The 13,077-nt window shown below is 37.3% G+C and overlaps 1 protein-coding gene across 8 annotated transcripts in view; it reads left to right on the top strand.

The window, feature by feature from the left end:
• The window catches only part of cpeb4b (cytoplasmic polyadenylation element binding protein 4b), a 37,330-nt gene extending 24,511 nt beyond the window's left edge, over positions 1–12,819 (top strand). For 2 of the 8 annotated variants that reach the window (XM_034311076.2, XM_026940934.3), the window contains exons 4-11: positions 3,599–3,649; positions 5,186–5,209; positions 5,986–6,156; positions 6,245–6,334; positions 7,148–7,266; positions 8,211–8,325; positions 8,494–8,675; positions 8,954–12,819. In XM_034311076.2, the coding sequence (XP_034166967.1) occupies positions 3,599–3,649; positions 5,186–5,209; positions 5,986–6,156; positions 6,245–6,334; positions 7,148–7,266; positions 8,211–8,325; positions 8,494–8,675; positions 8,954–9,181 (980 nt within the window). In that variant the 3' untranslated portion in view covers positions 9,182–12,819. The remainder of the gene's footprint in view (positions 1–3,598; positions 3,650–5,185; positions 5,210–5,985; positions 6,157–6,244; positions 6,335–7,147; positions 7,267–8,210; positions 8,326–8,493; positions 8,676–8,953) is intronic. The other 6 variants (XR_003404381.3, XR_003404380.3, XM_026940936.3 and 3 more) reach the window with 6 other exon arrangements.
• Positions 12,820–13,077: the final 258 nt, after the last annotated feature.

The raw sequence follows: 13,077 nt of genomic DNA, 5'->3' as shown, positions 1-13,077 counted from the left end.
TTAAAAAAAATTGTACTATATGTATATTGCTACATTGCTCAGCCATAACTTTAAAACCACCTGCCTAATATTGTATAGGTCCCCCTTATTCTGTCAGAACAGCTCTGACCTGTCAAGGCATGGACTCCACAAGACAGTCTCCACAAGATTTCCAAGATGTTAGCCGCAGATCCTTTAAGTGCTGCAAGTTGTGAGTTGGGGCCTCTATGGATTAGACTTGTTGTCCAGCACACCCCACAGATGCTTGAGCGGATTGAGATCTGGGGAATTTGGAGGCCAAGTCAACACCTTGAACTCTGTCGTGATCCTCAAAAGATTCCTGAACAATCTTTGCAGTGTGGCAGGGCGCATTATCCTGCTGAAAGAGGTCACTGTCATTAGGGAATACCTTTGCCATGAAGGGGTGTACTTGATCTGCAACAATGTTTAGGTAGGTGGTACGTGTAAAAGTAACATCCACATGAATGCCAGGACCCAAGGTTTCCCAGCAGAGCATTGCCCAGAGCATCACACTGCCTCCAACAGCATGCCTACTTCCCATAGTGCATCCTGGTGCCGTTTCTTCCCCGGGTAAGAGACGCACACGCACCCGGCCATCCACATGAAGTAAAAGAAAATGTGATTAATCAGACTGGGCCACCTTCTTCCATTGCTCTGTGGTCCAGTTCTGATGCTTACTTGCCCGTTGTAGGTGATTTTGGCAGTGGACAGGGGTCAGCATGGGCTCTCTGACCGGTCTGCGGCTACGCAGCCCCATACGCAGCAAGCTGCAATGCTCTGTGTGTTCTGACACCTTTCTATCATAGCCAGCATTAACTTTTTCAGCAATATGGAGCTCTTATAGTAGCTTTTCTGTGGGATCAGACCAGACGGGCTTGCCTTCGCTCCCCACGCGCATCAGTGGGACTTGGGCGCCCATGACCCTGTCGCCAGTTCAACGGTTGTCCTTCCTTGGACCACTGTTGGTAGGTACTAACCATTGCATACTGGGAACACCCCACAAGACCTGCCATTTTGTAGATGCTCTGACCCAGTCATCTAGCCATCACAATTTGGGCCTTGTCAAAGTCTCTCTAATCCTTACGCTTGCTCATTTTTCCTGCTTCCAACACATCAACTTTGAGCACTGACATGCTGCGTAAAATATCCCACCCCTTCACAGGTGCCATTGTAACAAGAGAATCAATGTTATTCACGTCACCTTTCAGTGGTTTTAATGTTATGGCTGATCGGTGTATATGTACATTGATGTCATATACCAAGCGAAGTTGTAAGTGAATGTGTGAATACAATCCACCTCCACCCTTGGGATTTTTCTTCTTCTTTTGTTTTCTAATTTCTGAGGTCATCAGCTCCTTATCCCTTGCAGATTTTAGAGGATTTTGGAGGATTTTAGACTTTATTCACATCAGTCATGTGTGTGCACATGAATGTGAGCAAGCAGCAGTTTATAGAGAGATGACCTACATATGTCATTGTGGTGGAGCATAACGAGGAAAATCCACCCTGCCCACTCTGGGGTTAAACATTAGAACCTTATTAACAGGTTTTACAACATGGGCAATAGAATAGATCTTTATATTGCACATTATAATACCAGTGATGGCTTGAGAAATGCAGTAATTAATATGGTATACAGGATCATAAATAGTGAAACAAATGCTTTTGTGTGACTGGTTTTAGCCTCACTATTTTCGTTAAATGTCACCTTATGTGAAGTGTCAATATAAAAGATGCATGGCATTTAATGTCCTTTAATTGGCTTTTATAAACTCTCCTACGTTTTATAAACCCCAATATAATCAAAAGGCTTTATCAAAGCAGAGCTTTTGGTAAATCACTGTTAATTTGAGACTAATTTACTTATTCCTGGGCTCTGAGTTATCAACCTTGTGTAAGTTTGAGCGTAAACCGTGCATATGCATGTTTCTATGCATAGAATGTGATTTGCCAAGTTATTCTTGTCCGTGGGGAAGTGTGTATTTTTGAAACTATAATAGATTGCACACTCAGGCATAAAATCAACTAGGAAATTGTTTACCATGTATGGCAAATTGGAGGCAATTCTTTGTGTAAATGTGTGTGGCCATGCATGAGTAATTTTTAATGTGTAGTATGTATCAAAATCCGTCACAGGTCGCTGTGCATACACACTTGTGATAAATGACAATTTTCTTGTGCATACTGGTGGTTCTTACACGCAGGATTAGAAACTGTTCTATGCACGCTTTGATTGAGACCTCACGTATTTCTGTTTTCCTGCCTTGTATTGCTCGCCTTTTACTAAATTGTTAAGCTTATGAATTGCTTCCAGCAGTGTGCCATCAAGGTTTGGGATTAAATAAGTGTCTTTATAATAGGAGCTCCAGTAATTAAAACATAATTGTCTCCACTGTAGCCCTGTTTCCATTTCCTTACTTGGGCAGCAGGGAGGATGCACCCACTGTTGTTGGAAAATACATGTTATACAAGTGATGGGATGAGGCAGAGAGAAACTCTGGTGTTAAAAGCTTTGAAAGGCTTCTGGCATTGTCAGTACTGTCCTGTGCCAGTAGAAAGGGTTTTCTGTTCTCTCTGCAGCAACAAAACATTGTTCTGTCTCCAGCATTGGCACTGGCCTCGCTCCTGTAGTGCCTTGCTGGAGGAGGAATGGGTACACTGGAGCATTATTAAAGGGGAATTTCACTGGTAATTCCATTGTTTCCTTTCTGATGAGTGAAGATGGTTATTCATATTGTTTTGATGGGAAAAAATTCAGAGAAACTGACTCATTGAGAGAGTTCACCGTGGCAATAATAGGAATGAGCCTTTGAAAGTTGTTACACTAATTGGTTATAAATGTTGTTAATCCCTTAGAGACGTTTTTGGCTACAGCAAGTTTTTGGCCTTTTTAAACTAGCGTTCTCTAGGGGCTCTACATTGTTTCTATACCGTATGTAATCTGTAGAAAAGAGCCAGTCAGCACAGTATTGTGATTAGCAGTCTACTCTTTCATGTTTATATTTAGTTATAAAAAGATGGGGAACAACTTTAGAATTTCAGGGTCCTGTAAAGCTTGCCAAAAAAAAAAAAAACATACCGACTACTTCCTCTTTTTTATGTTTGCGATAGATGCATGGGAGTTTTCAATAGCTAGTCCGATTTCTTGCAGAGCCTCTAATTTATAAAAGTAGCCTCAAGTAAAGTAGCTTCTATTTTTATGTGACAATTCTCTGACAGTGTGCAACAAAGACCCGTTGATGGTAGCTTGGGGAAATAGATGCAGTGTTTTGTAAAGAAATGGAGAAATTTAAGCTATAAGCTCTCTCTGCATGACTTTTCCCAGTGGGCAAATAATGCTGAAATTGTTCGGTATCAGTACAATTAGTGATGTGCCTAAATAAGAGGACAATTTTTAATGATTGATGACTGAAATATTTAACACCTTAAAAGCAGTATTAATGACAATTTTTACAGCAGGCAGGCCTAAGTACATATGTTTATAATGCAGTTTTTCCATTCGAAGTACATTCACAAACCTTAACTGGCCAGTGGACACAGATGTTCTGTACTGCTTGTTGGACATGGGCTAAATGATTTATACCCTCCTTTTCCAAAGGTCGCCTTGGATTCACCCATCCAGGAGGAGACAACCCTTTGCCTATAAATGGTGCGTAGATGATTTTATTGCTTTATTGTGCTAGCAGCATAACCCAGTACAAGCAGATGGACTGACAGGCCCAGCGAGCTCGGTGTTGACAGAGTCAGCAAGATTAACAGTATGTTTGTGCCTGGGAAGCACTATCCCAGTGTTTTAGTGCTAGTCATTGTTGCTAAAAGGGTGGGGGGTGTTAGCCCATGCTCCCTCAGCTAAAGCTTATTTGCATAGATTCAAGACATGTGCTGATGCAAATATTTATAATTACCTAACCTTGCCCCATGATGGAGGGTTAGCTGAAATCTACCCATTTCCCAATGTCATGAGAATGTAAGAGGCATTTTAAGAAAGCTAATAATTTTGTAATTGTTCCTTATTTACTGTATAATGTTCTATAGACAAGCCTAAACCTGCATAAAAACATCGTCTAAACCCTTTTGATTTTCTAATGCTATGATTTCACTCAGCTAGCAACAGCTCTTGGCATTTTGAGCTAGTGTGGACCAAATAAGCTCAACATTGTGTATAAAATATCACATGACAATTGGAACAGTGTCAATTAGTGAAATATAGAGGGGGGAAAGATTTTGGATTTTTCTGTTTGGTTAGGTAGGTACTCTTCAGTACTCACTCCAGTTTGCACATATCTGATGCGTGTGAGTGAAACCAGTTGGTATTCGAGCTGTTGATGTACATAAGGATGTATATGCTGAATTATGAATTATTATGAAGCAATAAGAGGACAGGTACCATCTCAAAGGATTTTGGCTAACTACATTGGTAGGAGAATCCATTGCTGGGCCAAATAGTTATATATAGTTTCTTGGCAGTACAGACACTTGAGTATATTAATATCTTTTTCCGACTCGAAACTGCAGTAACAGCATGAACTGATGAATGTATCAGCGTCCATGATAAATATGCAGTAGTAGTTAAAATATATGTGACTAAATTATGCTTGTGCATCTGTAAAAATATTTAATTGACTCATAAGATAATGTGGTATTGAGAACAGCAGTACAATTTGCTGGAAAAGTGTATGTATCATACAGGACTGTTAATGAGATGTTACTAAACTGTTGGATGATGCTACTAAAGAAAATTACTGTATATTAAAGCTGTCAAGCACTAATTTGGTCAGGAAGCACACAACAAATAAATAATATTCTGTGATGAGTAGTGGTCTATCATGACAACACAATAAATGCATGTTTGTTTAATTAATTAGCATTAATTAGCAGCCAAATTGTGGTGTTTCTTTAATGCGGATTAATAAAATAATGCTAACAATTTTTTGTAATGGGTCGAAATATATTGGAGAGGCTCCATATACCTGGAGGCACTGCCCAAATATAACCTGTGTGTGGGAGACACTAAGAAGTGTTGATGTAGTTTGATATGCATACTGCTCCATCATATTCTTTGTGTTGCTGTTAATAAAAGAGAACGTAAAGTATATAGACCATTTTAACCTGAAATGTAGGTAATGTAGAGGAAACAAAAACATTTTCCCACGTTACCTTACATGTGATCTTATTTTACATGCAGCAAGGAATTATGGGAGGCGACGAGGTAAAGAACAATCTTTTTAAAAATTCTAAGTAAGGAGAAAGAGTTCATGAAAAAAAAACTGTTATTGAAGAGTGTAGAAAATGATGCCAGTACCAATGAATGCATGATGTGTTGTGGGAAAAATTATGCATGCACATGTGCAATGTTCATCTCCATTTGTGACTTTGTGACTCCTTGCATATTTTATACCTTATTTCCCTAATTTTAAGTGAAAAACAAATAGAATTCAGGCTTTTAGTTCTTTTTGAAGTAGCAAATATGCATATTCATTCATTCATTCAACTTCAGCAACCGCTTTATTCTGGTCAGGGTGGCGGTGGATCCGGAGCCAGTCCCGGGAACACTGGGCGTGTGGCAGGATTACATATGCACACTCTTTGACATTTGGGGCCTGCATTCTGTCATGAAAGTAGCAGTTGTATTTTAAGCTCAGAAGCAGCCAGCATAGTATGTGGCCAACTGTAACAGGACTACACAGCCGTACTGTGGCATGAGTCCCAGCTAGGAATTCAGCTAACATTTTATTAAGCTTAAGGAAATTTCCAAAGTGATATTAAACTTTTGAGATAAAACAAACCTGTTTACAGTTCATGGCTGATGTAAATGCTGAAGAAAAAAAAAGACCTAAAATGCACAATTTATTTATAGTGCCTGCCTCTGAGTAGTTTATGGGCCTGAAAATAATTAACATTTCATGTGTGTTTCACTGGTACTTTTAAGTAAACCTTAGTTAGAATAGCCAGACAGCTACTGATCTCTCAGTGGTTCTTTTCCAGGTCACTCGTCCCTGTTCCCAATGGAGGATGGCTTTCCAGACGAGGAGAGGGCGGAGCAGAGCCTGCCTGGCCTGGGCTCTCCCCACTGCTTCCCTCATCAAAATGGAGAGCGAGTGGAGCGTTACTCGCGCAAGGTCTTTGTGGGTGGTCTTCCCCCAGATATAGATGAAGGTATTAACCCATTTGAGTAACAGTTGGAAAAAGTAGCCTAAGCATGAGAAGTTTGGCATGTTTTTATATGTGGTGTCATCCTTTCTAGATGAGATTACGGCTAGTTTCCGTCGCTTTGGACATCTGTTTGTGGACTGGCCTCACAAGGCTGAGAGCAAGTCTTACTTTCCACCAAAAGGTATGTGAAGATTGTTAGGTATTCCTTTACATTTTAAAATGTTAAGTGAATTTCAAATTATGAGTAATTTTACAAAAACGTTTGTCAAAAATGTCTGTTTTATAGGTATGGGCAATATTCAGAACCACATGCTATTAACATACTGGCATTCGATTTTTACTAAACTGACTTGTTAACATAGATGACATACTGTTTTGACACATTATCTAGTTTGGCATAATGCAATTTTGAATGTAGGCATGGGCAGTGTCTAGCTGTCATGGTAGCTAGGAAAGCTACTGCTGTGCTTTCTACCACAAGTGGCATATTATATTGGCCTGAAATTGAGATCAATGGTTTACAGCTTTGAATGTGTGGATAGAATGGATACAGCATTAACTCCGTTAACAATATATTTCCATTCTCTTTTCGACGTGTCTTTAACAAAACCTTTCCACCTTATCTAAAAAGATTAGCAATTTTTTTTCTTCATTTACATACTTGTTATGCTATTCAAAATTTAAACAAATTGATGGAAACTGTAACACACCAGAGGCATGGACATTTCAACATTGTTCCTGGCAATTTTTTTTTACAGATTTCTGTGGACAGAATGTAGACTTATCTCACCTCAACAGTGCATTCATGCACAGTTAATGGCCCTGATTATTATTATTATTATTATTATTATTTTTATTATTTTTTTATTATTATTATTATTTATTTATTTTTTATTTATTTTTTTTTTTTTTAATGTACAGATTGTAGTAACTGATTAATATATAACGTACTTGGCACTACCATGTTAATGAATTTTTTTGTTTTCCCTTAAAGGTTATGCATTCCTTCTGTTCCAAGATGAGAGTTCTGTCCAGGCTTTGATTGATGCTTGCATTGAAGAAGATGGCAAGCTATACCTATGTGTGTCCAGCCCCACCATTAAAGACAAACCTGTAAGTTCTTTTATACATGAAACATCATACCATTTTTAAAGCTAAAAAGTATTTCATCTTTCTTGGAACATAGCTGTATGTGTATAATGATGGTTATACAACCATGACAGGTGACCATGGCCTTGACTACGATAAAGCAGTTAGTGAAGATAAATGAATAAAATCAGTACATGCGTCATGCAGCATCATGCAAGCACCATATATGTTCTCATGTTAATGAACATAGCCATAGAACATAGAAGAAAAAAAATACTTTCCTGCAACTTTTTGTTGGGTTCCTGTCTGGGATACACAACTCTAGTATAAAGCCCATTTCACACGGAGCACAGGCTGTGGGATGTGGAGCACTTGTGTCTGTGCTTTCTTGCACTGATTTTGTATACATGAAAATATTTGTACATCAGAATTTTATAAACATGCATTACCACCGTATATTATCACAAAGTTTATTAATCTAATGAGACTTTCACACTTACAATCGTATTTACAACTTGCATGAAGATTAGATTTTAATGAGTGCCAGAGCGTGCACTTCTGCAGTAAGATAGGGCCTGAAATACAGCTCATGTGCTGTTTAGATTATGTGTATAAGTTGCAAAGCAAAATGCTAATATTGTATTTTGTAGTGCTTACAGCTAGAAATCATGCCCTTGCTTTGCATGGCAGACAATACTGTGTTTTCAACAACACTGATTAACAGAACGTTGGACACAGTGCTGCTGTGCTCTGGGGAAAATATGCTTAAGAGGAGCTCCAAATTGAATAAAATCCTAAACTAATGAAATGCTGGCAATATAATTATTGGTTGGTTTTAATTATTATTAGTAAAATTCTATACGTCAATTTTCTGCATAGAACTCCATAATAATTGATGGAACCTATGGCATTTGGCTTTCTATAAGCTATAAGTGATTTTACAGAGCTGATATTCTCTACAACAACAGGTCCAGATACGTCCTTGGAATCTGAATGATAGTGACTTTGTGATGGATGGATCTCAGCCACTCGATCCTAGAAAGACCATTTTTGTGGGTGGGGTACCACGCCCTCTACGTGCAGGTATTCTGGATTTCAGGGCGATTTCCCTGTTTTAACAATGCTTACTTTTCATGTCGTGTATTTATGTAATTCATAATTTTACTAAATTCACAATAGTAGTTTTCCTTTATAAAGTCTTCCGTGATTTTCCACTCAAAAGATGTCTGTGTTTGTTTTTTGTGATCATAGTGGAGCTGGCTATGATCATGGACAGGCTGTATGGTGGCGTGTGCTACGCAGGGATTGACACAGACCCTGAGTTGAAGTACCCTAAGGGAGCAGGGAGGGTTGCCTTTTCTAATCAGCAGAGCTACATTGCTGCTATCAGTGCTCGTTTTGTACAACTGCAGCATGGAGAGATCGATAAACGGGTCAGATCTGGCTCTCACCAAAACTACACTATCCTCCCTTCATAAAAGAAGCAAAATATACCATTTTAACTAACATAATGTATTCACACAGTGCCATTTTTTAATTGTTGCTTTGTACTGGAAAGTTTAAGTACTTTGTTAGGCTGCACACTAAATGTATTTAATCAGTTTCAAGAGTTATATGCTATTATATACAGTACTATTATATGACGTTAGTTATTAGTATGCGTTTATTTCACTTTAGATCCCTGACTTAAGCTCTCCCGCTCTCTCGGCAGGTGGAAGTGAAGCCATATGTCTTGGACGACCAGCTGTGTGATGAGTGCCAGGGCACACGGTGTGGAGGCAAGTTCGCTCCTTTCTTCTGCGCCAATGTCACATGCCTCCAGTATTACTGTGAATACTGCTGGGCGGCCATCCACTCGCGTGCTGGCCGAGAGTTCCACAAACCACTGGTGAAGGAGGGTGGTGACCGACCTCGCCACATCTCCTTCCGCTGGAACTGAGGTTACACAGGCAGGGAGTGAGAGAGACGAGGGAGAGAAGGGTAGGAGTCGCAAAATCATTGTCTAATAAATGCACTTTCTGTTGCTGTTTCCTTTTTAATTTAATCTAAAAAAAAAAAAATGTCATTAATTTTAATTTTTAGTGGATGTCAATCCAAAAATGTTCAGGAAGAAAATACAATGTGTGATGCATCTCTACTATTTAGGTAATGCCATTAGATTTCATTTTCTTGGTGCACAGACATGAAATATTGAGTATTGGTAATTTGTTATTCAGTACCTGTTGTGGCTCAATTAGAAGTATTACATTTTATTTTTATTTGATTCAAAAGGCTACAGAGCAGACATGAAAAGGTGTTGCAAAGAGTGCACTTATTTCTTTTCCGAATAGAGTGCAGATGCAGTGTAAGAGCCCAGTGTTTAACCAAAGCTTAATTGGGTTTTAAGAACAGCAAAATAACAATTTTATATATATATAAACACACACACTAATCTATAATCAGTAATTCAGAAGAATCGATTCCACATCATATGTCTGGGCTTGATCTCCATTTTTGCAGGAAAACTTATACCTCAAGCATAGCTGCTAGTTTGTTGAGCAAGATGTAGAAATCAAGCTGGTCTCCCCTTTGCATGCTGACCACAGAAAAGGGAATTGGCAGCAGAAAAGACAGTTAGAAAACATGTGTTGTCACTTCCTGAATTAAAAATAAGATTAGCAGTGAAACAGAGCATCCTAGTGGGGAATGTATGGTGTGGAGGATGCAGTAGTCTGCGTACGAGCTGGTTTAACAGCAAGGAATTTTAATTCCATGGTGCCCTGCAGAACTAAAAATAGCTTTCTTCAGCTTATCTTAAGGCTGGCAATTCTTGTTTTGTCCAACAATGTATGCTAACTTCCAGGTCTTTAGCCAGTTTTTGACACATTCAACCTAACACAGGTTTGATGGCAAAAAAGTGCTAAAGATATTTAAGAAAAAAATATCCCATATACCTCTTGTTCTGCAGTATCCACTCAGCCGAAGTTTTGAAGCATAACTGAAGGTAGTTCACATTACCACTCTACTTTATCCACTTTGACTTGCAGCATAGGTTTTTTTTTTTTTTCTTTTCTTTTTTTTTTTTCTTTTTCAGATGTTAGGGAACCAAAGATGGCTGTGCAGTAGTGAGCAAGATGGCTCACTCTTGTTTTTCTCCTTCAAGTGAAAGTCTCATTTCAGTTTATTATTTTTTTGCCCCTCACTCCCTTCGATATTTGAGACCAGATGAACTCCAACGAACCAAAGATTGGCCTTGAACTGATAAGCATGCAGTCAAAATCCAGAGTAACACTAGTGAAAAAAAAACAATGAGCATAGTGCATGCTGGCTTTTCCGCAAGTCCACCTGCTTCTTTTCCAAAGGTCAAAAAAGGAGACGTATGTAGTTCAGCAGTCGGGTATCATTTTGAGAAACTGCTAGCTGTTAAGGTTTTGGAACTGAAATGTTGTACTTTGAATATAGCATCCAGTTCAAGTAATGATTCCAGACTTTGACCATCTGATAGTGCTAGCATAAAATGTCAGGGACATAGTGATGAATTGTAAACTTCATACACTAGTGAGAAACGTATCCTCGCGTTGGCTTGATGATGTTCCAGCACACCCACGCAGCACCACCACTTAAGCTTGTGGGTGTTATGGTTATACATTTTAGAAGTTAAAACACTTTTTGAAGAATTTGCTGTTAATGAGATGATAAAGATTATTTTCTACATGGCCTAATGATTTTTGGTACAGTGTTTTCTAGCTAAATTATTTTGTCATGCACATATGAACATTTATTATGCACTACTTTTCTAAATACTTTTGTTTTTTCAACAGTCATTTTAGGCACATTTTTCACAGATGGGAAAACTCCTTTTTGCAATACCTCAATTTTTCGCATTGTGAAAGGTAGCTTTTGTACTTTTGTTACTGAGAGATCTGCATATATGGAAATTTTCTTTTAAGAGAAAAAAAAGTCAAGTGATTTTAATATATATTATTTTCAATTATGCTTTTTATACATTTCAGTGCTGAGGAATCTTTACAACTAAGCGCACACTTGAGTTGATGCGACTTCAGATCTGCAGAGGAAAGATCAAAGTATAATGCTTAAGGTCTTGGATCTTGTACACTAGATTTTAATGACAATATATATTTAAAAAAAAAAATTAAACAGCATGGCAAGAACAAGTTGTCATTAAATTAATGTTAATATTCAAAATGGTTATCCTAGTTGGAAATACTTGTCATTTTGGTTTCCTCTCCATAGCTGGAATATAAACTATAATCTAAGGAGAATGCTAAATTTGGCTGACTCTCGTATCACAAGAATGGATGTTTGATGTTTAGATATTTTACCATTTAAAAAATATATATTCTTGAACTGCCAAATAGCTCCTATTGTAATCCTTAGCATGCATGATGACAAAAATAAGTACATGAATTAAATATGAAAATTAATTGTTGTGGTTGTGCACCAGATGTTTCTAAACTTTTAATTTGTTAAGGACACCCTGCACCCTCTTGTATATTACTCTTTTATGCCTTCCCCATATTCCAGTACATTCAGGACGCACAGGAAAAAAAAGCTAACATTTAAGCAAAGAAAGAACTTTCAGAATAAAAAAATTAGCCGTGCAGAACGAGCAATTTATCAGACACTGTTGAAAAGACTTGAGAACTTCATCCCTACTGTCTGTCTGAGGTAAAATCAGAAACCTATTTGGAGGAAGGGGAACTTTAAGACTTGAATGTGGTAAATGTTGCAAGTTAACTTCGAGTTGTTATGTGCAATACTTTTTTTGAACCTTTTTCCAGATAAGGACTCTTTGCAATGTAATTCTTTAATGCCATTTTTAATTGCTGACATTTAAAAGAAGATGTTAATATGTTTTTCACAGTCATTTTCTACTGTTATTGTAATCCTTTTCATGCTGGTGTTTGTAAAAAAGAACAGAAATCAAAACTATTTGTACTAATATAAAATAATTGAAGTTATTTTTAAAACATTAAAGGTTTTTGTGCTCATTTGCTTATTTTATTTCAAGCTACTGTGATTGCATTGTAATTATTAGGTCAATAATGTATTTAGCTGTTTATTGGTATATTTTTAATTGGAATGTATAATTAATTTTTATAATTTTGATCAGATTTTTGTTATATTTTTGAGGTGAAGCTTTTAATATGTTAAAGTGTCTAGTTTTTACTAATTGCTATATTGTGCTCCACAATATATGGTTCACATTTTCTGAAGGAAAAGAAATATTTAAATATGTCTGTTAATGATGTTACTTAATGGCAAAATTTCAATAGTTTTTAACTGTGTATGGGAAGGTTGTTGTATTTATTAATAGCATTTTTTACTTAAGATATCACCTTAATTTGTATTGTCATTTCACTTTATAAGTTCCTATTTTTGTATTTTCCTTTGTAATTAAGTTATGTTATACAAATGTCCATATTCTAGGAGTTGGTCTGTAAGTGCTAGTGAAACAAAAAGAAAAATCTAATGTTATTTAATTGTTTGCAGCCAACTATTTATAACAATATGCATAATTTTTAAATATTTGTAATGTGAAATGTTGAATGAATAAATCTTAACTGTGACAAGGCATTATGTTTGCTTCTGTGATTTTCCTGCATCATTCCTGATGTTCTCACAGTGAACCTTTTCTCTACTGAACATGTCTTTCTTCTTTCTACAACTTGCCACCTCTCTGCCAGATGTAGGTAAGAAATTATTCGAATGGCTCCGTAGCTCACAAATTAGATGGCTCTGACCGGGATTCATGTTTCACGTGTGTGCATGTATATGCTTATCCTTGTACATTATAAACAATTCACTGAAATAAACTACACATCAATGAAACAT

This window comes from Pangasianodon hypophthalmus, chromosome 15 (genome assembly GCF_027358585.1).
Source record: "Pangasianodon hypophthalmus isolate fPanHyp1 chromosome 15, fPanHyp1.pri, whole genome shotgun sequence".
Lineage (NCBI taxonomy): Eukaryota > Metazoa > Chordata > Actinopteri > Siluriformes > Pangasiidae > Pangasianodon > Pangasianodon hypophthalmus.
Note: the sequence above shows the minus strand (reverse complement) of the source record. Positions and strands in the feature narration are given on the sequence as shown.